Source organism: Mesocricetus auratus, unplaced genomic scaffold (assembly GCF_017639785.1).
Source record: "Mesocricetus auratus isolate SY011 unplaced genomic scaffold, BCM_Maur_2.0 Super-Scaffold_100027, whole genome shotgun sequence".
Classification (NCBI taxonomy): Eukaryota; Metazoa; Chordata; class Mammalia; order Rodentia; family Cricetidae; genus Mesocricetus; species Mesocricetus auratus.
The window spans coordinates 8,030,291-8,055,064 of record NW_024429208.1 but is presented as its reverse complement, the minus strand read 5'-3'; the positions used below and the strand labels follow the sequence as shown (position 1 = coordinate 8,055,064).

Below are 24,774 nucleotides of genomic sequence, written 5' to 3'. Positions count from 1 at the left end.
TTCTTTGTGTGGTGTTGAATCCTCTTTGGCTTTCCCCTATCCACTTTGGTATGACTATCATGTCTGCTGTTCTTGTTCAGCTCAGTTTTAGGCAGTCATGTTGGTGAAACTTTATGGGTGTAGCTCCTGACATTCCTAAGAGAGACAAACTCATAGCAAACTCCGCAGTCTTGTGGCTCTTAGAGTCTTCAACACCCTCTCTGACAGGCAGTGCTCATGTGTGATGCACACACATGTATGAAGACATGCATACTTGAAATAAAAATAATTCTTTAAAAAATTCAACTACCACCCACTAGATATATTAACCTTTGAAGCAGGTAGATAAAAGGTAAAAACCTTAAAAAAAATCACAGACTTATTTCTCTCAGAGCAATAATGTAATCTCTTATTTGGAGAAAAAAATAATTGCTAACCATGATCTGTATACTGTCTCTGTCTTGTGTTAATTACCCTCCTCATTGTCACAGAATGCCTGATGTAAACAACTCAAAGTAAAGGAAGATTTATCTAGCTTATGGTTTCAGAGTTTTTAGTTCTTCTTGACAGGGAGGGGTGGCAGAGTAGCTCCCATAATGACAGACAGGAAGCGGGGAGAAGAAGGGACAAGATTTCGGGCATTTCTGTCAACGGCATGCCCACAGTGATCCACTTGCTCCAGCTAGGCCCTAACTCTTAAAATTCTTGCCACCCCCTTACAACAACAACAGCAACAACAACAACAACAAAACCAGCAGCTGGGAACACATAAGCCTGTAGGGGATTCAGATAATAACATCACCAAATATCTTTCAAGAACATCCTAGACAAAAGAAAACAACCTCCAGCCTATTAGCAGTAAGCCATTGGTAGCAACAGACAATTGGAAGGGATGTGCTTTGGGATGTATGTGGTCTTGGATGAGTGGTTTGCGATACACAGGGCAGTGATCAGGGACAGTGGCAAATGAGAAGCTTGAATGATCGTTCACAGTCTTAAGAAAAACTACAAAGTGTCAGAAATGACTCCAGTGAGGAAGATTTTAGTACTCCATGGGCAGTGACTAACAGATCAGCATCGCCAAAAACTCAACAAGTATGTGAAGAATTTGCCTGCTGAAAACACAGAACACTGTGTCTAGCTGGAGAATGTCTGTGTGTTTCCTGCACACATAGTCACCACCAGAATTGGCCAGTTTATGGGCTGCACATCAGGAAAGTTCCCCAGATGTTAAACAGCCAGAATCATGTGGAGTGTCTTCTTAGGATAGTGTAGAATGAGCTGGAAGTTAGTAACATGGCTTAGTCAGATAGGAAGCAAGAGAGGCAAGTCATAATAGAATCCAGATGGGTTGGGATTAAACGATAAAAAAACTATGAGTTGATTTAAATTTTTTCTCTCGCTCTGTATATATATATATGTATATATATATATAGTGTGTGTGTATGTGTGTGTGCACACGCATACACACACACACACACATGCATGTATACAGTGGTGCATGCATGCTACAACATGCCATAGAACAACCCTCAGGAATCCGTTTTTTTCCTTCCACTGTGGGATCTGGGGATGGAACTCAGGTTTTCATCTCTGAGTTGCAGGCACCTTTACTTTGCTATCCAGTGAGATGCATTTAGATCAGCACTTAGTGGAAGATTTAAGTGCTTAAATCAGAAAGGAAGAAGGTGCAAAATTAGTGAACTGAAGTTTTACTGTAAGAACTTAAGAAATTGGGTGATGGTAATAGGGTTCATTGAACAAAGGTGCTTGCCACCAAGCTTGAGGACCCACATAGTGGAAGAAAACCATCCCTTGCAAGTTGTTCTCTGATTTCAACATGCATGGGGTGGCATGTGCCTTTCCAGTGAATAAATGTATGTAATAATTTCAAAAAAGCACTTAAAGCCAAAAGAAGCACAAAGAAAAAGTAAAAGCAGAAAGGAGAGGATGTTTCCAGGTAGGCCCAACAACAGATCTGAGAGGAGTAGAGAGAATTAGTACATTTAAAGCTAGTCAGGGAGTATCCAGTCTAAAGGACAGAGAATCGATCCAGACCCGGTGCCCATGAGACACACACACACACACACACACACACACACACACACACACACACACACACACACACACACAGGAAAAAGGGAAGAGAGTGGGGCAGAGAAAAGTACTGTCTGGGCTGGAGAGACAACTCGGTGGTAAGAGCTCTGACTGCTCTTCGAGAGGACCCACCTTCAATTCCCAGCACTCATGTGGCGACTCACAACTAGAACTCCAGTTCCAGAGGATCTGACACATGGGATGATTAATACCATCAACTTGACAGGTCTAGAATAATCTAGGAGACAAAACTCTGGGCATGTCTCTGAGGGAATTTTTAGACTGAGTTAACTGAGGTGTGAAAGATTCACCTTGAATGTGGGCAGCATTATTCATGTGGGCTGGGTCTCTGACTGAATAAAAAGGAGAAAATGGAGTAGAGCACCAATATCCACATCTCTAGTCTCCTAACTCTGGAGGTGATGTGTCCAGCAGCCGAATATTCCTGTAGTGAATTCTGTCCCCACAAGCAGTGAGCCAGAGTAAGCGCCTCCTCCTCACACTGCTCATGTCAGGGTTAGACAACAGCAAGACAAGTTAGGAATTTAGAACCTGACAGCAATCTCTTTTTTCTTCCTAGAATTGTGTGGATGGATGATGTATGTATGTGTGTGTGTGTGTGTGTGTGTGTGTGTGTGTGTGTGTGTGTGTGGCTGGTCAGGCGAGTGCCCCAGTGCATGTGGAGGTCTCTGACAGCTGCAAGAATCCGCTCTCCCCTTCCACCTTTCTCTGGGTTACAAGGATCAAACCCAGGTCTCCAGCCTAGCCTATTGAGCCATTGCATTGTCCCTCCCCATCTGTCTTAATGATCTCATTGACCAGAGGCTGCCTGGAGTCCTTTCACTACCACAAAGGGTTTGTAGAGCCAGGAGCTAAATACCAGATAGGCCTTTGAGATTATCAAGGCTGCTAGCTACTGGGCTGCCACCTCCCTCTGGAATATGTTAGTCCTGAGGAAATCAGACCACCCATCGTTTCATGGTTGCTCTAAGAGGAGAACATGTGTAGTTAGAGGCAGAGGAGCCCAAAAGTATGGGTTGTCATCCTCAGCACGTATTATCACATGACCCCCAAATCCTCCCTGCAGTCTTCCCTAACACAGTGCCTCCTCCCAGTCTGTCTTTCTGTGCTCCCTGCTCCCTACGCAGCCATGTCCCTATGATCAGTTCCACCATTGTTATCAAGCAGATGAACTTCTCAGTCTTTGGAGGTTATATCAAGGCCACTTTGATTAGAGATTGGGGTAACCCAGGCTCTACTTTGTGACACCTCTTCTAATGTAACTTGTCCAGGCTTCACACTGGTAAGGTAGCATGCTCACAGATTCTTGGGAAGGGGGAAGCTTCTGCTCCTGTGGAACACTCCAGTCCCCAGGAGCCATAGTTCCACTATGCACTCGACATTGTCATCAGCCACGGAGTAGAGTGTGGAAGAGAGCACTCAAAGCATGTTTGAGTTCAAGAGGCCTGTGGCCTGTGAGAGTTTGTGGTCTTCTTAGGTCACCATTTGCATCTGGGCAGTCCCTGGAGGAGCCGTGATCTGCAATGAGGCTGACATTGTGAATAATTTATTACACCTGACTAATCATATATGTGAATGCATTTATCATAATGTGCTTTATTAGCATACCACAGAAGATATTAGAAATATGTGTATTTCTTAACTTTAGCAGAATTAGGGCACCATTTATTTGTCTTTGCCTTTTTTTGGCATATTTTCTTAATTTAAACTGGCGTCTTTACTTTCCAAATGTTTGGAGGTTTTCCTGCTAGCTTTCTGTTACTGATCTCTGATACAAGGCTACTGTGCCAGAGAACATGATTCTAGTCCTTTTAAATCTGTCAAGACTTGTTTTATAGTCCAGAGTATGGTCCATTCTGCCGTTGTTCTGAGTGCACTTGATAGAGAGGTGTTGTTGGGTGGGGTTTTTATAAATGTTAATGCTTGTTAGTTGATGATGCTTGTAAATTTTTTTGTATGTCTTGGCTGGTTTTCTTCCCACTTGTTCTACTGGTGATTGACAGAGGAGTGTTGAAGTCATTTGACCACTATTTCTGTCCTCCTTTGCCCTGTTCCTCTGAAGCGTGGCTGCTAAAATCCCCTTCTCTCTATTGTGTGCCTTCTTGATGAGCTACCTGTTATCATTTCTGAATGCCCTTCCTTATCCCTGATGGTAAGTCTTGTTCTGAAGACTGCTTTGATATCAGGCTTATTGCTGAGTGTCATGCCTGCTTTCCATCTCTGTACTTCCAGCATACCATGTATTTCACTTTTCTGTTACCTTGACAAAACCCCATGACTAAGGCATCTTATATAAGAAACATTTAATTTGGGGACTCACAGTTCTGGAGGCTTAGAGCCCATGGTATCATGACAGGGACCATGGAAGCAGGCAGGCAATAGAGCAGTGGCAATGAGCTTACATCCTGATCTTCAATCCTTCACCAACAGTTCCATCAACTCATGACTCTTCAAATATATGAGCCTATGGGAACCACTCTCATCCAAATCACCATATTATGTTTGTTTAAAGTGTCCCCCATTTTTGTAGTTGGACTTGAATATTTATTCATATTTATTTATTTGGTCCTGGGGAATTGAACCAGGGCCTTATATGTTAGGCAAGCATTGTGCCACTCACTGTACATGCCCAAATCTTTTTTTTTGTGACAGGGTTCTTTGTGTAGCCTTGACTCACAGAGATCTACCTGCCTCTGCCTCCAGAGCTGTAGACAGACTTATCAACTTTTCTTTCCCACTTGCCAGTTCCGAAATAACCTACATGGAGATTCAATATTACTTATAAATGCTCAGCAGATAGCTCAGGCTTATTACTAACTAGCTATTACAACTTAAATTAACCCATTTATATTCTACGTTCGGCCATGTTGTGTTACCTCCCTATCATCTTGTACCTCCTGTTTCCTCTCCATGTCTCCATGACAACTCCTTTGACTCCAGTCTTCTTCTTCCCAGTGCCCTTAGTCTGTTTTCCCTGCCTAACCTTATCCTGTCTAGCTATTGGCCAGTCAGCTTTTTTATTAAACCAATCACAGCATAATTTACACAGTGTACAGAAGGATTATTCCACAGCATTCCCCCCTTTTTGTCTAAATAAAAGGGAAGGAGGGAAGGTTTTAACTTTAATATAGTAAAATGTTATGCAACAAAACAGTCATCAAGTAAGAATTACAGTTAAATATCTAGTCCATTTGTATTTGGCAAAATCATAGAAGATATTCTGTTTTCTATCTTAGCTTTGTGAATCTAAAGTTTCATATCTAATTTACTTTTTTATCACAACTAAGGAAAACTTTAAGTCTAATTATTTAGTATTTACCTCCATCAAAGACCCCAGAAGGGTGAAATGTTACCTAAGACAGGGACATCTGGCTTCCTGGACAGTTACCCTAGGTTCTTTTGTAACATTGTGGCATCCAACTTTGGCCTACAGGCTTGGTATATCTGACAGATATTTCTAAGGAGGGAAATTTGAAGGATTGGCCTACCTTGTCTTGACAAAGTTTGGCAGTTGCTTTCTTTTGCATCCTGCTGGTTCAGTTTGGACAGTATATTGTCAACAATTGAGGCACAGGCAGTTTTTTTGGCCTACATGACTAGCTTTTGCCACAAAGAAAGCAAACTCCATACAGAGGTTCTTTGATGCCCATCTTCTTTTTTTTCCATCATCTTCTTTTGAAGTAACTGGGTGTATTCAGGAGCAGACATGTGTCACTGTCATGAAAAGCCTTAGGTTATTAAACATATTAAATGCCATATTCTGTCTGTCTTTGAAGTGTTTGAAGACTGTCTGTCTATCTATCTAAATATATCTATGAGTGACATTGAAAACATACCTAACATGACTGTGCTTGACTATTATAGATGACTATTAATCTCTATTTTTAGTTATATATTACATTTTTAAATAAGCTGGGAATTGAACTTAAGACCACTGGAAGAGCAGCCAGTGCTCTTAGCCACTGAGCCATCTCTCCAGCCCTTGTTTAGCCTTTTTTTTCTATGACCAATAACAACTTGTTACTGACCTCCCCTTAAATGATAACAAACATGTGGGTGTTGTTTTCTCTAGACTACTTTCTGTTGTTTGGGGGCACTGATATCTCTGGGGGAACCTTGAGAAAATTCAGGATAATGGCTGAGTCTTGGCTGGAGTAGTCTGTGAGGCTGATTCATTTCAGTCAGCAGCAGCCTTGAAACTGTTCTGGGTGTAGAACTCACAAGTAACAGAAGCATGCTGAGATGTTTGATCACCTGGACAATCCATTTTCATTGGTATCTGGTCCCCTTGTTTTGAAACTTTTAAAGGTAACATACATGTCTGTATCAATACAAGTACAGACTATGTGTTGTATACAAGTTAGCCAAAGATGAGTTTTTGTTGGTTTATGTTTGAGCAAGTAAAATATATGTTGCCTGTTTTGTAGTTTTTCTAGGTTTACTTATGTCTCTAGTCAGGATTTTCAGGGGGTCCTCCCCAATACAGCCTGATGCATAATAACCTGGAATGAATCCACAGCTTCTTGTCTCCTGTGGAAAAAAAAGCACAACCTCTTTCCCAAAGCAACATAGCTTTTGATTTCCACTTTGAAGGTAGGATATTTTTAAAATGTGTTTAATGGTTTAATCTAATAGCTTTCATAATCAAATGTCTCTGAGCAGCCAAAAATTTTAAAGACAGCAGAATAACATACAGAATCCATCTCATCTTTTTTTTGTTTTGTTTTTTGTTTTTATGAGACAGGGTTTCTCTGTATTGTTTTGGAGGCTGTCAGTCCAGCCTGGCCTTGAACTCACAGAGATCCGCCTGCCTCTGCCTCCTGAGTGCTGGGATTAAAGGCGTGCACCACCACCGCCCGGCTCCATTTCATCTTTATGTACCTTTTTTCTTTTATATTACTCACTTTTAAGGATTTTATTATTTTCAATGAGAGCAATACATATTTGCAGTGTATAATGATTGTTTCACAGCAGAGTGCTGTAATTTAAGGTGTGAGCCACCACTGTCCAACTTCTCAAATCTTTAAAACACTTAATAATTTGAATCAGCATCTCACTAAGTTCCTGTTCTCTTCTGGATTAATTTAGTAGCAGTTAGTGGTATCAGTTCTTTGTCTCTCCCTTATTGGCTTGTCGACTTTATTTTTCTCTCTTTGGGTGGTTTAGGAAATAAAGTCTGTCTGTTTAATGCATGCTAGCCACATCTGATGCTGCTACACCCACAGGAATAGCAAGGACCTTACAGATGTGTGCTTCTGTCCTGCTGCTGCTGACATCATCCTGTCTTAGTTCTTATCCTTTTACTGTGACAAAATACTCTGACAAAAGCAACTTAAGGGAGAAGGGTTTATTCCATCTATAGTTGAAGTAGTCTGCTATGGCAAGAAGTCTAAGAAAGCTTCAGGAGCTTGAGGCAGTGCCTCTCATTACATCACTGTCAAGAAGTGGGCCGCAGTGAAAGCTTGCCTGTTTGCACTCAAATGCCTCCTCCAGTTTATAAGGTCCAGGACTGGGAGCATAGTGGCCAGGATGTGTGCCAAAGGCCTCTCCCTGCAGAATCCCTGCTGCTGCCTGAAACCCTCTCCCCAGCATGACCCATCAAACTTCTCCTTTTTCCTACTAGGAAACCAACTCAAAGAACAGGAACACTGCTTTCCCTGCTCTGCCCACCCAAGAGGCACCATTCTTGTCCTGGTACCTCTGCCTGAGCTTGTGTATTTGTGCCACGCTGAATTTATCAGTGAAACTTGCATCTATTGTGAAATGTGAAAATTACATGCTGCTGCCACTTTAATAGATGGCTTACCATTCTGAGAGCTCTGTTCCCATGGCATTTCTGCCTGCTTTCATGTGCCTTGCATGTATTGGAGTGGGGCTCAGGCTCAGCACGTGCATCACAGAAGAGCCTCCTGCCATGCCGGTGGGTATGGAAGAGCAGTCTTGTCTCTCTGCCTTCTTGGCTAAGCAGCTCCTTTTCCACTGCCTTCCATGCGATCTGCTAACTGCAGTATCACTTGAAAAGTAGGGACTTGCAAGAAGGAAATGAGGAAGTTGTTGTTAGAGTAAGTCAGGAGGCTACATTCCACCATAAGATGGTTTTAATTTACTCTAAAGTGTGAAGAATAGTGCCATTTTGGATTTGGGGAAGAAAACATTAAAAATATAAAGTAGCTGGTGGTGGTTTTACCAGCGCATCTCCTGAGTGTCTGAGTGATTGGCTTTACTATCTTCCCAGACCTTCCCAGTCCTTCTTGAACCACTCATTAGGAAGCTTTTCCACATCTTCTTCTGTGTGTCTTAGGGAATGGCACTGTTGTGTGTCTTAGGGAATGGCACTGTTGTGTGTCTTAGGGAATGACACTGTTGTGTGTCTTAGGGAATGGCACTGTTGTGTGTCTTAGGGAATGGCACTGTTGTGTGTCTTAGGGAATGGCACTGTTGTGTGTCTTAGGGAATGGCACTGTTGTGTGTCTTAGGGAATGACACTGTTGTGTGTCTTAGGGAATGGCACTGTTGTGTGTCTTAGGGAATGGCACTGTTGTGTGTCTTAGGGAATGGCACTGTTGTGTGTCTTAGGGAATGGCACTGTTGTGTGTCTTAGGGAATGGCACTGTTGTGTGGCTGATGTGTTGTTTGTTGATACCCGAGCTGCTACCCTGGAAGTTGCTGGCTTGGTGACAGAGCTGGCATTCTGAATCATATTTCCTTGATCTCCCACAGAATTCAGTGACAGAGAGTCTCCATTGCTTTACCAGCACGATGGTGACTCTTCTGTGGGTGGCTCTTGGCAGGGTGGCACTTTGGCCAGCCCCACCTATTACTGCAGTATTCTATGTGAGCAAACCTAAGCATGTCCCTCCAGAACTCATATCCAGGCAGAGAGGTTTGACAATAGACAAACAGAAACCGTTTATGATACAGTGGTAAGTTGAAATGGAAGTGGGCTAGAGAATGACATGTGAGGCTGCTCCTCTGGGTGTTTCAGTGGAGCAAAGAACAAGCCATGCAGAGAGCTACGAGCTGAGAAAGAAGGCGGCGGGTGAACATCGGAGAGCAGTGGGCATTTTAGGAGTGACTGTAGGCCAGTGTAGCTACAGAGGGTAGTGTCAGGAGGGGTGCCCAGAGGGACTGATGGGCCAACTTGCCTGTGAAGACTCAGGCAATACCCTGGACAGAGGAGGCTGTGGCCAGAGCTGGTTCTGATTTGTGTGAGGGAGCTAAGAGGAGTCCCAGGGACCTTGTAAGGTGAGAGGGTCAGGGTAGTGGTAGAGGCCCTGAAGAAGGAAGGATAGTGGGAAGGTACATAGGTTTTCAGTCTGTACACTTGGGCCAGTGGCAATGCTATTGTAAGGAGCAGGGAAGGCCCAGGAGTTCAGGTTGGTCCATTTAAGGCCAAGATATCTGGTAGCTGGTCCCAGGAGGGTTTATACACTGGAAGGCAGGAGGGCACTGGTACTGCAGAAGATGTAACCTTGGGAATCTCTATTATACAGGAGGACGCATAGCTAGGCAGCAGATCACATGGCAGAGAGGCTGGGAGAGGGCTGGAGACAGAGCCTGAGGTCTCCTAGCATCCTCAGTGTGGGTTCTTCTCTCATCAGCTCTCAGCTTTGTTGTGACTTGAATACAGATTGTTTCCCACAAGCACTTTCCTACAAATTTCATTTTTCTTTATGGATAAAAATATTTCATTGTATATGTATACCACATTTTTTATTTTTATTTTTGTTTTGGTTTTTTGAGACAAAAAACTTTAGAGGCTGTCCTGGAACTCACTTTGTAGACCAGGCTGGCCTCGAACTCACAGAGATCCGCCTGCCTCTGTCTCCCGAGTGCTGGGATTAAAGGCGTGCGCCACCAACGCCCGGCATATCTCTATTTTTCTTTAAAGTTTTTATTGCACTTATTTATTAATCCACATGTTTGCATGTATACACATGGACATGGTACATATGAGGAGGTCTCCAAGCTTCAAGGGATGTGCCTTTACTCACTGGCCTCATATATACCATATTTTCATTATCTTTTCTTCAGTTGTTAGACATGTAGCTGATTCCATTTCTCTGCTATTATGAATAGAGCAGCAACAAATATGTATATGTAAGCATTCTTGTAGAAGGATATAGAGATGTTTGGATATATGCTAGGTTATATGGAACCCCCCTTCTTTTTAGATCTTTTTTATTTTTATATACACTGGAACTGGAATTACAGACAGTTGTGAGCTGCCGTGTGGGTGCTGGAAATTGAATCTGGGTCTTCTGAAAAACCAGTCAGTGCTCTTAATCACTGAGCCATCTCTCCATCCCCACCCCTTCTTTTTAGGAACTTTCACACCAATTTCTATAATGGCTATATCAACTTACACTCCCACCAACAATGAAAAAGGATTCCTGTTTCCCCACATCCTCCAGCATTTATTGTAATTTGCTTTATTAATGATCACTACAGTGATTAGTTTTGGTTGGTTTATATAACCATGCTAAAACCACACCACACTTGTCAGTGCCCTCCTGTCATGCATGCTCCAGATTGCTGGCTCATGATCTCTGCCCTCACACCCCCATGTGACTTAGTCCCATGTGGGGCAACTCTTGGAGGGTCTGTGTGGAGAAAATAGCCCTTCAGATACAGGGCATGGGTTGGGAGGTGACACACATTGATGAACCAGAGGAAAAACACACAAGCGGAACCCTACTTCATACTTTGATTGTTTGAGCTTTTGTAATAAAGCAGCTTGTTTCGTTGTGTTCTTTGGGTGTAACCATAGGGACATAAAGTATTTCCCCCTAGGGCTTATGTATTGAAGGCTTGGTTTCCAGCTGGTCACACTATTTTGGGAGGTTCTGGAAACTTTAGGAGGTAGGGCATTAATGGAGGAAGTATCTCTAGGGCTGGGTTTCTAGGGACTATATCTTGTTCTGTATCGTACAATCTCCCATATCCGAGGAACTAGGAACCATATGCTCATACTGCCTCACCACAGGCACAGAATCAACCATGAGCTATGGACTGGAATTGTGAGCAAAAGTCCCTCCTTTAAGCTGTTCTCTCAAGCATTTTAATCATAGCTACAGAAAAGTGAAAGTTGGTGCTGGGGGTGGAACCTTTGCTCTGATAAATCTTGTCTATGTTTCTTAGCCTTTGGAGCTGTTGAGGAGGAGGGATGAGGGATTTTTCAGATGAGGCTAGAGAGACACTAGAATGTTGTAAGCAGATCTCAGAGGACCAGCATGTCCACTGGAATGCTAAGCTGCAGAGCCTGTGTCCTGAGGCTTCCAACAGGAATGGAGACTGTGTTGGGGATTGGACCAGAGGCCATTCATATTCACTGTGGTATGGAACTTGTCTATGCTTTGCCTGTGTGCTAAGACTTAGGTTGAGGTAGTTTTACAGGTGACAGACTAATTAATTCGGTGGATGAGGAGTCAAAGCAGTCAGGTTGTAGCAAGAGCTTTGCTGGCTGCTCTTGGGCAGATTGACAATGAGAATGAGGAGTAACAGAGAGAGCAAAAAGATCTGAAAAGCATTTGGCACATTTAAGGATGGAACAAAGGTGAGTAAGAGTATTAAAGAGATTATTGCCTTTAAAAAGCCCCTTGTCACAGGGACAATAGGAAAAATGACTTGATGTCTCTCAGAAATTGGCTTAGCTGTGGCAGGCTCAAGGGCATGAAAAAGTGAATTCACTTGAGAATTTCCCTCCAGAAGACAGTGCCTCTGAGACACCCTTCTGGAGTACCATCACTTAGAAAAATGTTTCCCCTCAGCCCTCCGGGCTCTCAGAGGCCACTACAGCTGTGGTTAAAGGGGGGCATGGTTGCTGCTTGAACCAGTGGCAGACCTTGTTGTTATCCTGATGCTGACTGACTTTACAGGCGTGCAGGGTGCAAGGGTTATGGGCTCATGGAGGTATCCATCAGATTTCAGGAAAACCTGAGAGTCCAGTCAGTGTGTGTAGCACAGTTGGAATCCTCACAAGCTCATGAGGGGATAAGAGTGACACTAACCGAGGAATGGAGACCTTTAGAAGTTAGAGATTCTAGGGAAGGAAAGCTTCAGGTAATGAGGTGACCCAGCCCTCAGGAGAAGCTGTGTAGGCTGTGAATGGCAAGGCCATAGGGGTGTGGCTCCTCAAGATTTTTGGGATCCGCATTCCATCATGGGCTCTAAGTGATAAGCATAGATGCTACAGGACTTAACATTTGCCTTCCTGTTTCCCTGCTTAGATTTATAGAAAAACTTGCAAGACTAGTTTTATTGGTCAGGGCTTGCAAGAGAGGAAGGACTGATAGAATAAATGTGAGTCCGTGCGTGAGTCCATGAGTCCGTGTGTGTGTGTGTGTGTGTGTGTGTGTGTGTGCACATGCGCACACACGCACGCAGGGGGGTGGGGGAGGGAGAAAGAGGAGGAGAGAGGGGGAAGGAGGAGAGACTAAACTGGCTTATAAACTGTGGTCTGGATAGTCCATCAATGGCTTGCCTGATGATGGAGAGAAAGGCCAAGAGTCTGGAAGTTGTTCAGACCAAGAGACTGGACATCTCTGCAGTCCCAGTCTGGAGCTGCCCATTTTCAGTCTACAGTGGGTTCCTAAAGAAATTGGAAGTTAGCTCTGGTGGAATTTACTGCCTGACTTGCTGACCCTCGTCAGAGTCTTTTCCCTTGTCCCAGATGCTCTTCCACCGGCACTTTGAGCGTTTATCCATGTTGTAATAGGGTCAGTGCTTTCTTCCTTTTTATGGCTACAGAACATCTAAGGTATGGTGTCCAGCATTTACCCATTCATTGTTTGATGGGCACTTGGGTCATTTGCTGTGACTCATGCTGTTGGAGCATGCCTGCACAAGTTTTTGTGTTATCTAGTCGTTCTTTTAGAGTGGGCCTGCAGGCAATGAACCCAATTTTCCCTCACCTGAGCATGACGAGAGCTTCCCTTCATATTAAAAGACTGTTCCCCTGGAAACAGTTTTCTAGAACGGACAGTTCTCTTTTGTTCAATGTGTGGGAAATGCAACATCACTTCCTCTGAGAAGCCCAGTGTCACTACATGGGGAAGGGGTCATTTCCTTATTGTATTCAGCACAGACTCCCAAGGTTTGGATATGTTATGCTGTGTTTCATTATGTTTTCTGGCAGCCTGTCTTTTGCCTGATCAAGTTCCCATTCTGTCAGTGTTTCTCAGCTGTTTTCAGCCCTCTTAGTTTTTCTCTGCTAGACGACAGTGACGTGAACATTTTGTCTCACCAGTCCCCTTCATGTTGTAATATCATCTTTTTTTGCTAACTCACATTGCCCCATTTCCATTTTCCTGTCATTGGCTCCCCCTCTCCACCGATCTTTTGCATTTGTTTTTCCGTGTGTGTGTGTGTGTGTGTGTGTGTGTGTGTGTGTGTGTGTGTGTGTGTATGTGCATGCGCTCGACTGCACATCCATGTGCCACCCTGAGGATGTGAACTGCCTTGAAATCAAACTTAGCCTGTCAGGCTTGCTGGACTAGCTCTCTTCCCATTGAGTCATCTCCCTGGCCTGGCCTTTCACTCTCTCTCCACCAACACCTTTGTGTCAGGAACTGTATTTTCAGTTCTGGCTTCTCCTTTTGTTACCCTGTATCCCTTCTGGTTTTTTTAAAATTATTTTTAAAACTTTATACCTTGCCAGGTGTTGGTGACCCATGTCTTTATCCCAGCACTCAGGAGGCAGAGGCAGGTGGATCTCTGTGAGTTCGAGGCCAGCCTGGTCTACAGAGCGAGTTCCAGGACAGCCTCCAAAGCAATACAGAGAAACCCTGTCTTGAAAAAAAAACAAAACCAAATGAAACCAAACCAAAAAACAACCCAAAACAACTTTACACCTTTCTACACTGAGGAATCCCCCCCCCCCACACACACACAGGCAGCTGAAGTTTTATTTTACTAAGCATCTAAACATGCATTGGAATCTTTATATCCATAGCTGAATCAGATCTTTACAACATTGAAAAGTTTCTTCTAGTGTGGAATAAGCCGGGTCTGTCCCGGGCACCCTAAAACAGTCAGGTGTCATCACACCTTTACATTCTGTTGTGTCTCAAAGCGTAGTTGAGCCTTGTGTAGTAGTTACAGCTTTCATTAGTTTGTCTCAATGTAAGTGAGACATGTGTGGTTCCTTCCTGGACCCAGGAGTTGTTCTTTTAAGCCTTAGCGGGAACTTCTTTCAGGCAGTTCTAGCTCTAGCAAAAGTGCCAGGCTGTATCTGCTCAAATTCATCTGCTGTGCTTGGAGAAGTAACACAGTACTTGTGCACTCCGGGGTGAGTCAAGCAGATGGGTTATGGAGAAGAACAGCCTGTTACCATAAATGAAATCATTCCCCTTGTTTCTTCTTTATTGGTGTCTGTATGTAAATCACTGTGCTCTCCATTTTTAATATAGCGGATCCAGGAGCATTAGCAAGGACTTCATTCTTCTCACAAAGAAGGAAGAGACCATGACCTGTCTGTTCTTTTCTCAGACTCTGTGAAAAAGAAGGTCACTGAGGAATTTTTATGATAGCTGCTTTAGAGCATTGTTATTGTCTGTCACTACACTTAAATATCTGAGGCAGGCTAATTTGTAAAGAAAAAATGCTTATTTTGGTTCCTGGGTTTGAGGTTCAATGTCTTAATAGCTCTGTACAGTTCAATCGAGGGACTTCTGAGCTAAATCATGCTGGTGTGGAGACACACTCAGGTACATGTGTGTCTTTATAGCTTCTTATGAAGCTACCAGGGTTCAGTCACTGGACTCCATCCCAATGATTGAATCACTTCCCAAAGGCTTCATAAATGCCATCAATAGATTATCTACACTTTAACGCTGTAAATATCTGACTGGTGTTTAGACTCTCACATGAGTTCTGGGAGAGGGGGCAAGACCTTTTTAGACCCTTGTGAAATAGTCTTGTCTTCAGTGTCCTTGCTATGTGGATGACAGGAGGTGATCCTTTATCATTTACATACCTCCCCTGTCTCTAAGCTCCAGGTTTTTGTCATTGGTACTGAGTTCTGTGTCACTCCCCTATCTACATCGCTTATACTTTCCCTCCATGATCTGTCTCTCTTTAAATATTTTCACAGTGACAACTCTTATGGTGCTACCATGAGGTTATTAGTCCTGGTGGCTGCACCCTTGGCTACACTTGTTGCATTACTTAAGTGGTCTGTTTTACCTTTGGCGGGGTCCACACACAGTGTCTCTTTAGCATGCCTGGTGTAAGTGAGGGTGCAGTAAAGCCAACAGTTAGACCATCCATAGGTAGAAAGACAGACTTACTGGGGAATCCAGCTGTCAGGACTAGCTCAGGGTCAGGGGAGAAGAGCAAAAAAGTGGGAGACGCCGTGACACGTTTAAGGGGACAGGTAGCAGCGGGGGGGGAGGCATGTGAACCAGAGCAGTCTGGGAGTTAGAGTAAAGGGAGGTATGGCATGGGCCAGAACAGCCTGGGAACTGGCTTGGGGACTCTAATCTGTTGCAGACTTGTTTGAGTTAATCAGGAAACAGATGCCCCTGCCAGAGGTAGTTGGCTGGAAGGGCGGATGAGGGAAGTGATGGCTTTTCCTGACAAACAGAAACCCACTTTACAAGATTTCTGAGGAATGCTGAGTTAGGCTTTTGTTTACCTGATAAGAATCCTTCTGTTTACCTGGTCAGAGTCCAGCCTTAGCTGAGCCCAGATATCACTGAGGACACTGTCAGCAGCAATGCCATTTGGGGGCCTGCTTTGGACCCAACATCTAGTTATTTTGTTCATCCTGTAAATTCTTTAATTTCTGTTACAGTAGCCTTATCCGTGTAAATGAGTCTCTGTATGTACAGGGTAAATGAGGCATACTCTGACTATTGTGCATTTTAAGTACTGGCAAGACTGCTGAAGTCCTGCTCCCATGAAGCTTCAGTTTGGTGGGAAAAGAGAGAAGGTCCTAGCATGCTCCAGTGGCGCAATCGGTTAGCGCGCGGTACTTATACAGCAGTATATGTGCGGATGATGCCGAGGTTGTGAGAGAAGGTCCTTTGCAGAAGTGGTGTGCACTGAGTATGAATGCCCCCATGGCCAGGTGTGCACTGAGTATGAATGTCCCCATGGCCAGGTGTGCACTGAGTATGAATGCCCCCATGGCCAGGTGTGCACTGAGTATGAATGCCCCCATGGCCAGGTGTGCACTGAGTATGAATGCCCCCATGGCCAGGTGTGCACTGAGTATGAATGCCCCCATGGCCAGGTGTGCACTGAGTATGAATGCCCCCATGGCCAGGTGTGCACTGAGTATGAATGCCCCCATGGCCAGGCGTGCACTGAGTATGAATGCCCCCATGGCCAGGTGTGCACTGAGTATGAATTCCCCCATGGCCAGGTGTGCCCTGAGTATGAATGCCCCCATGGCCAGGCGTGCACTGAGTATGAATGCCCCCATGGCCAGGTGTGCACTGAGTATGAATTCCCCCATGGCCAGGTGTGCCCTGAGTATGAATGCCCCCATGGCCAGGTGTGCACTGAGTATGAATGCTCCCATGGCCAGGTGTGCACTGAGTATGAATGCCCCCATGGCCAGGTGTGCACTGAGTATGAATGCTCCCATGGCCAGGTGTGCACTGAGTATGAATGCCCTATGGCCCTTGGCTGCTGGTGCTGTTTTAAGAGGGTCTGGGGATTTTGGTGGAAAGGCCAAGCTGGCAGAAGTAGGTCACAAAGTCTTTGAGAGTGTCTCCTCCCTGGCCTCTTCCCCTCCCTCTGCTCCCTATTTACTATGAGGTTAAAAAGTCCTTCCACCACATGCTTCCTTCAATGTGATGCCCAAGCACACCATGCTGTGCAACCAGGGGCTAGACTTTCCAAAGCCGCAAGTCCAAAGGAGTCTTCCTGCAATTTGTTTCTGTTAGATATCTTGTCATGGAGATGAGAAAAGTTATATAAACTTTAGGGAATGAAGACTGGTTGGTGAGCAAGTAAGAAGGTGATGTGATATTTGATCCATTCTTGGAGTTTCCATCTCTGTTTAAATTCATCTATTTTCAGCTTTTGTTTTGTTTCTCAAGACACGGTTTCTTTGGTATAACAGCCCTAGGTGTCCTGGAACTCACTCCATAGACCGGGCTGGCCTCGAACTCACAGAGATCTGCCTACCTCTGCCACCCAAGTGCTGGTATTAAAGGTGTGCCACCGCACCTGGCTCTCTAGTTTTTCTACTAGAATCTGCTATGGTCTGAACTGTGTCCTACCAAGTTTACAAGCTGAAGTCCTGACTGGAAAGGTCACTTTACTTGAAGACAGGGTCTTTCAGAAGTAATTAAGTTAATTAGTTGATTGTGTTAGTTCCCTGTCCAGTCTGACTGCTGTCCCTGTAAGAGAGCAGACACAGACACACAGAGGGACGGGTGTATGAGGACGCAGAGAAAAGATGCTGGCTGTACACTACGGAGAGGCCTGAGGAGGAGCCAGCTGCTGGCACCAACTCTCTGACTTCAGCCTCCAGGACGGTGATGAACAACTTTCTTCTGTTTACTCTCTTCTCTGTGGTGTTGCTGTGGCAGCCGGAACTGCCCTGAGAGTGTTAGTCAGCTGTACAAAGTCCCTGGGTTGTGTCTGCATCTGTATCTGATGCTCAGTGTCTCCTTACTCACACCTCCTCAGGTTCTTTTTAAAGATTTATTTTGTTAGTATCTGTTTTGTTTTGTTTTATGAGTGCTGCCTGTATGTATGCCTGTGCACCTCCTGCACAAAGAAGAGGGCATCTGAGTCTCTGCAACTAGAACTGCACGTGGTTGTGAGCTTTGTGTGGTTGTGAGCTGTGTGTGGTTGCTGGGAACTGAACCCAGGTCCTGTGCAAGAGCAAAGAGTGCTCTTCATGGCTGAGCTCTATCTCCAGCCCCTCTTTTTTCTTCTGAATATGCCATGTAAAGTTTTAGTTAAAAACTGGTTAATATGTAACAGAGCAGTGCTCCTGAATAATGACATTTATTTGAGACTAGGAGAGGATTGCAATGGGAATGGGTGTGTCCTAGTAAACTATGGCATGTTAAAGAGCTGAGGTGAGGGGAAGTTTTCAAAAGTAAAGTGAAGGTTACCTAAGATCTTGTGAAACAATACTTCTTGGCTACAAGGATCAATACAGTGACGACAATCCAAGGTTCAACATACTGCTGGGAGGCTGTCCTTGCAAAAGTACTTTCTGGGCAAGGCTACAGTGACCTCAGTGCAAAACTGGTCCCAGCAGTCTGCTATGAATGACTCTTGTCGTTAGGCACACCGTCGTGAGACCCCTCCCTCCTTTTACCATTGAAGCTTTATTGACTAATTTAGTTGGGATTGACAGATCAACCCAGTACTCTGTTTTGATTCTGACAGCTTTGTATGGGGGCATGTTTTATTGGTTAAAAGGAACTTAGGGAAATAGGCCTTTACCACTTGAGTTTTTCTGTTAATCTAGCTGGGATTTACGTTGTAGTCTGTGCTGGGAAGAAGAGGAGGCAGGACTTCTGATGGGTGAGATTGTGAGCACCTGCATCTCTGTCTGTGGGCGACTGGGAAGGAGCCCAGGGAACTGTGAGCTGGAATTTGATGTTGTGCAAGTAGATATGGTATCAGGCACCCAAGGTGAGCTTTCCAGAAGGTTTGTCAATAGGAAATTCAGAATTCAGAGAGAGGAGGTTTAGAGAAACAAAGTTGAGCATCACTGGTAAGCATGTGGGATTTGAAGACTTGCCATGGGTGAGGTCACCTAAGAAAAAAAGGGGAGAGAAGGATACCAGGACAGGGGCAAGTGCACGGAAGAGGACCAGCAAGGAAGACACGGTGCAGAGGCCATGGCACAGGTCTCCCCAGTCAGCTTCAGGGATTTGGGGGCCGGGGGTTATCCGTGTCAAAGCACTAAATAAGAACTGAGCAGTAGCGATGTGGAGATCAAGGCTGATCTTGAGAGGAGCTGCCTCAGGGAGTGAAAAGATGGCAGTGTGACTGGAAGGTAAAGGGGCAGTGTGAGGCAGAGCAGGCATGTGGCAACAGCAGCTGGTCCCTAGAATCTTCTGGAAGGAAGCAAAAGGCAGACGGGATCTGGATGTGAACTGGGGCTCTGGAGGATGGCTCTTCAGCTTTCCCCTGTTCTCTGAAGTTTGGAAGCACAAGGCTCGGGCTGCTGCTGGACCTGACTGTATTCTTAAGTGGCCAGGGATCCCAGAGGAGGGTGACTGCACAGGTGTGCCCTGAACGTTTGGACACTGTCTAGAAGTCCTGGTGGGAACAAGTATGGTTGCAGTTGAAACACATGGCCTTGTCTCAGATGAGGGCAAAGGCCAGCTGGATTCCTTCAGGATAGTTTTAATCGTTAAACACATTTAATGGTTGAAAAAGAATAGTAAACTATTACTAATATGTGAACAGAAATTATTTTTTGGTGATTAGAAGACTTTTTATTATACATTCATTGCATAGTCTCAAGTTAATTTGCATGTGATTTGGAATATGAAATCTAATATACAGAATGTATGCATAGAAATAGGATCCTCATTAAATTAATTCATATTTTATTTAAAAGCTTTGTGCAAATTCATTTATTATTTCCATATTAGAGCCCTGCTGGTCCCTCTCATATGCCCTGTGGACACTTTTGGCTTGCTTCTTAGTGGGTACTGGGGCTAGGCTTTTCAGGATTCCCCTGTGACAGCCTTCATGAGAAACTTCTTATTTCTCAACATTGCTTGTTGACTCCTGGTAACAAAGGAAAAGAGTCTTCCATCATTCCACCATCCCAGAGCAGTCATAGCCTAAATCAGATCAGCATTCATTGCTTTGGTTGGCACTCCCATGATTTCTGTCCCACCTAATTTACCCCAGCACATCATGTAGGTAGGACAAATTGTAGATCACAGGTTATGGCTGGGTTGGTATCCCAATCCCTTCCCTGGAAATCTTGCCTATTGCTAGGAGTCTTAGCTGGGGTCATCTTTGTAGATTTCTGGAAGTGTCCATTGCGCTAGGTTTCTGCCTCACCTCAAAATGGTCTCCTTTTCCAGTTGTTTCTTCCAGTAGTCTCTCCTCCCATGCCCCCCACTAATCCCTCTTGTTCCCATACCCACATATCCCCAGGCTACCTTCTAAATCTATTCTATTTCCCCTTCAAAGAAGAGCTAATACCAGTACTCCTCAAATCATCCCACACAACAGGAGCAGAAGGAACATTGCAAATTGATTTTATGAGGTCACAGTCACCCTAATATCCAAATCACACAGACTCAAAAGAGAAAGAAAACTATAGATCCATATCCCTTGTGAATATTGATACAACAATACTCAAAATACTTGAAAACTAAATCCAAGAACACACCAGAAAGATCATCCACCATTATCAAGTAGGCTTCATTCCAGAACTGCAGGGATTGTTCAATATACAAAAATTTGTCAGTGTATCTCATTAGATACTGAAAAAGCCTTTGACAAAACCCATCACCCCTTCATGATCCCCTATACACATTATTAAAAAATAAAATCTTTAAAAATATTGAAACTAGCTGGGCATTGGTGGCACATGCCTTTAATCCCAGAGGCAGGCGGATCTCTGTGAGTTCAAAGCCAGCCTGGTCTACAGAGTGAGTTCCAGGACAGCTTCCAAAACAACACAGAGAAACCCTGTCTCGAGAAAAAAATATATATATATTGAAACTATTATACTACACAGCAGGCTACGGAGTAGGCTGTGGAGTGCCCTTGGTTTCCTAGCTTGTGCACTTCCTCTGAAGGAGTATGAGAGCAAGGTAGAGACCTGGGACTTACACCTGGGGATGCCATGCTTCCTGTTCCTCTGGGGGCAGTTGGGGGTGGGCCTTTGGATCTGTTGTAATGTTTGGTCTCTGTCTTGCTAGCTGGAGTCAGATTCCTCTAGTCCGGTCTGCAGCCCTGCGGGAGGGCCGAGTTGCTAGTCTCCACCTGTAGTTGTTGACCCTCCCTGCCTTAGGGTTCTCATTTTGTCCTTGGCCTAGGTGTAGTTACCAGGTATTTGTGTGGCTCTGGAGAAGCATGGTAGGGGAGTTCTACATTGTTGCACTTTGCTACTGTCTACTTGTGTGTGGATGTGGGGCTTTCCATGTAATATTGGTGTTTTCCTCGGCAGCCACCCTACCCTGTATCTTCACAGTTCTTACCTCTCTTCTAGAACAGGAAGACTCCAGTGTCTGGGCTTAGGATGACTCCCTGTCAGGTTTTACTTTAGCCTTCCCTAACTATAATTCCCCCTTTTGTTCTAGGAAAGAAGTCTTCTTGAAGGTCATTTGGAGAGTGTTCACTGTTAAGAAAGAGGTGCTGGTTGTAAGCATGACTCCTGATACAGGCCTCAGCCCACAGGGTATCCACCAGAGAGAAACCATCTGTAGCTGGAAGCTTTTCTGTGTCCTGCTTATAAAATAAGCACTCAGAGGCTTAATATTAATGATAATTGTTTGGCCAATGGCTCAGGCTTATTGCTAACTAGCTCTTATACCTTAAATTAACTCATTTATATTAATCTCTGTATTGCCACATGGCTGAGGCATCTCCTCTGACTCCACATTCTTTCTCCCTGTATCCCTGCTTGGATTTCCAGCCTGGCTATATTCTGTCCTGTCATAGGCCAAAGCAGCTTTATCAGCCAATAAAAGCAACACATATTTGCAGCATACAGAAGGACATCCCACATCAACGTTCAGAGTTTATCATGTTTTAAGATTATAGCTTTGACTTAGGCTATTAATTTGGTTTATTTTTCAGCGGCTGTTATAACATAAGCAGGGCTTCCAGGTTCTCTTACTCCTGTGGGGAATTCAGTTGGAAAGTAATGGAATACATTGTTGATCTTGTAGCCTATGTGTGGTGGTTTGAATGAGAATGCCCCCCCCAGGCTCATTTGGTTCCCAGATGGAGGTCTGGGAAGGCTTAGGAGGTGTGACATTATTGGAGGAGGCCTGTCATTGGTGGTTTTTTGAGGCTTCTAAAGCCCACGCCAGGCTCTGCCTCCTTCTTGCAAATAAGATGTGAGCTCTCAGCTTTTGCTACAGCGCCATGCCTGCCTGCATTGCCAAGCTTCCTGTCATGACGATCCTGGAAAAATGTAAGCAAGTTCCCAGAGAAATGCTTTATTTTGTAAATAGTCTTTGTCATGGTGTCTCTTCCCAGCAATAGAATAGTAACAAAGACACTGTGATGTTGTCCATCTCAAAGGCCCTGAGTAGACTCTGTGTTGTTGCTGAGGGCTTTGCCGCACTTGGAGTGAACATGAGAGGCAGTACCTCTGAAGACAGTTGTAGAAGTAGGCAGTCTAGCAAATAACACAGGAAGCCCATGTTAGGCAGCTCTGTGAAATGTGATTAGTGTCTTAAAAGAAAAAAGGTATCTTTTGGCTCTTGGTTTGAGATGCTCTAGTCTTTGTTCAGTTGGCCTTGCTGCTTTAGGCTGTGACAGCAGGATATGTCTGTTTACACAGCAGCTCAGAAACAAAGTGACAAACAAAGGGGCTAGGGTCTCAGTACCCTCTTAGAAAGCATGTTTCTTGTGACCTAAATTCTTCCCATTAAGTGTTGCTCCCTAAAGTTGTCACCACCTCCTAAGAACACCCCAGAGTAACAACCAAATCTTCCACATGGGAACCTCAGGGGACACATCAAACCCCTTAGAAGCCTTGGGATTTCTAGTTTAGTGGGTTTTAAGACTTACTCTATGTGTATGAGTGTTTGTCTGTCTGTATGTGTACCACATATGTCCCTGGTATCCATGGAGGTCAGAGGAAGGTATTGGATTCCTTGGAACTGGAGTTATGGATGTTGTGAATCACCATGTGGGTTCTGGGAATTGAACCCCGGGTCCTCTGAAAAAGCAAATGCTCTTCTTAACTGCTGAGCCATCCCTCTATGCTTTAGCTTAGTGTTTTAAATTATATAATCATGACATTTGAAGATGGTTGTTTATTAAACATGGTGATTGTATTCAGTCATGAACGTAGCAAGCTAGGCTTTCTGTTTCTGGACTGGTCCACAGCTTTCTCAGCTGTCAGACCTGTCTTTGAGAAAGACCCCTTCAGGGGTGGCTTCCTGAAGAGGCTTTGATTTTAACCAGGAGCATCTCCTCTCCCCAGATCCAGATGCAGAAGTGTGCCTTCATGCCTTGCGGCTCATCCAGTCTGTGGTTCTAGAACCAGAGGTCTTTTCCAAGGCGGCCCGGGAGCTCCGGAGCTCCTTACCCCTGGAGCGCATCCTGGCCATGTCCAAGAGCCGCAACTCCCACCTGCAGACTGCAGCTCAGGAGCTCCTGGAAGACCTCCGTGCCCTGGACTGCAGTGTTTAAGTGTGCTTGACCACCAGGGGCTTGGTGAAAATGCCAGTGCCCCTTCCCCTCCCCAGGCCCTTTACCTTAGTGTTCACAACTAGATGTCACTGTATGTCATGTGTTAGAGATTGTAGGCCTTGACAAACTACAGATGGATGTGATGTTATGATAAGCATCCTGCATTTCCATCCTGGGAGGCCATACTTGTTAGGGTATGTTAATCTTGTCAGAGCAATGACCAAAAAAGGTTGTATTCTCCAGGAAGGTCTCAGTGAACACCTGTAAACTATTCCAGAGTTCTCTCAGAGTAGCTTCTTGCTGTCCTAGAGGCTGCCCACATCAATAGGATCACTCTAAGGATGGGCGTTTAGATCACCATCTACCATGGAATCAGTCTTTCCCAGAAGCATTTCTATGATTAACCCATTCTCTTTCTCAAGAAGCTATAACCCCCACTACACAGGCTTACCTTTGTAACCTTTTGGTGAGCTTGTTATTTCACATGACATTGGGCATTTGATCCCTGTTTTGGTGCTTCTTTTTATTTTTGAATAAAGTTGTGAAATACAATCTTGGAGTTAGGAAGTTGGTGTCCTTTGTACATTAACTATGTCATTTGTGTAGAAAAACACACTTTCCTTACTTTGTTCTTACCTTTTGTGAACTTAAAGTAAGTATGGGAAAATGGCCTCAAGATAAGAGATACGAGCGTAAATTCCATTAAGCCCTCCATCTGCCTTTGCACTCCTGTGGTGTGTGTATGTGTGTGTGGTGGTGAGCGTGTGGTGTATGGTGTACGTGTGTGTGATGTGTGTGTGGGTAGTGTGTGTGGTGTATGTGTGGGTGGTATGTGGTGGTGGTGTGTGATTGTGTGTGTGGTGGTGTATGGGTGTATGCCTATGGTGTGTGATTGTGTGTGTGGTGTGTGTGGTGTGTGTGGTGGTGTGTGGGTGTATGCCTGTGGTGTGTGATTGTGTGTGTGGTGTGTGTGGTGGTGTGTGGGTGTATGCCTGTGGTGTGTGGTGTGGTGTGTGTGGTGTGTGTATATATGGGTAGTGTGTGTGGTGTGGGTAGTATGTGTGGTGTGGGTAGTATGTGTGGTGTGGGTAGTGTGTGTGGTATGGGGTATGTGTGGTGTGGGGTGTGCATGTGTGGTGTGGGGTGTGTGTGATGTGTGTGGTGGTGTGTGGGTAGTGTGTGTGGTGTATGTGTGTATGTGGTGGTGTGTGTGTGAGTGTGTGTGGTGTGGTGGTATGTGTGTGGGGTGATGTGTGTGTGGTGTGTGGGGTGATGTGTGTGTGTGTGGTGTGTGGGGGCGGGGGTGGTATGATGTGTGTGTGGTGTGTGGGGTGATGTGTGTGTGTGTGTGTGTGTGTG

At 44.7% G+C, this 24,774-nt stretch overlaps 1 protein-coding gene across 6 annotated transcripts in view; it reads left to right on the top strand.

Moving 5' to 3' along the window:
• Positions 1-24,774, top strand: part of LOC101829789 (heat shock transcription factor 2 binding protein) — a 109,072-nt gene that overhangs the window by 52,582 nt on the left and 31,716 nt on the right. For 2 of the 6 annotated variants that reach the window (XM_021227494.2, XM_005070690.4), the window contains one exon: positions 23,207-23,967. The exons of the other annotated variants lie outside the window; for them this stretch is intronic. In XM_021227494.2, the coding sequence (XP_021083153.1) occupies positions 23,207-23,498 (292 nt within the window). In that variant the 3' untranslated portion in view covers positions 23,499-23,967. Of the gene's footprint in view, positions 1-23,206; positions 23,968-24,774 lie in introns of those variants that run through there. 6 annotated transcript variants of the gene reach the window in all.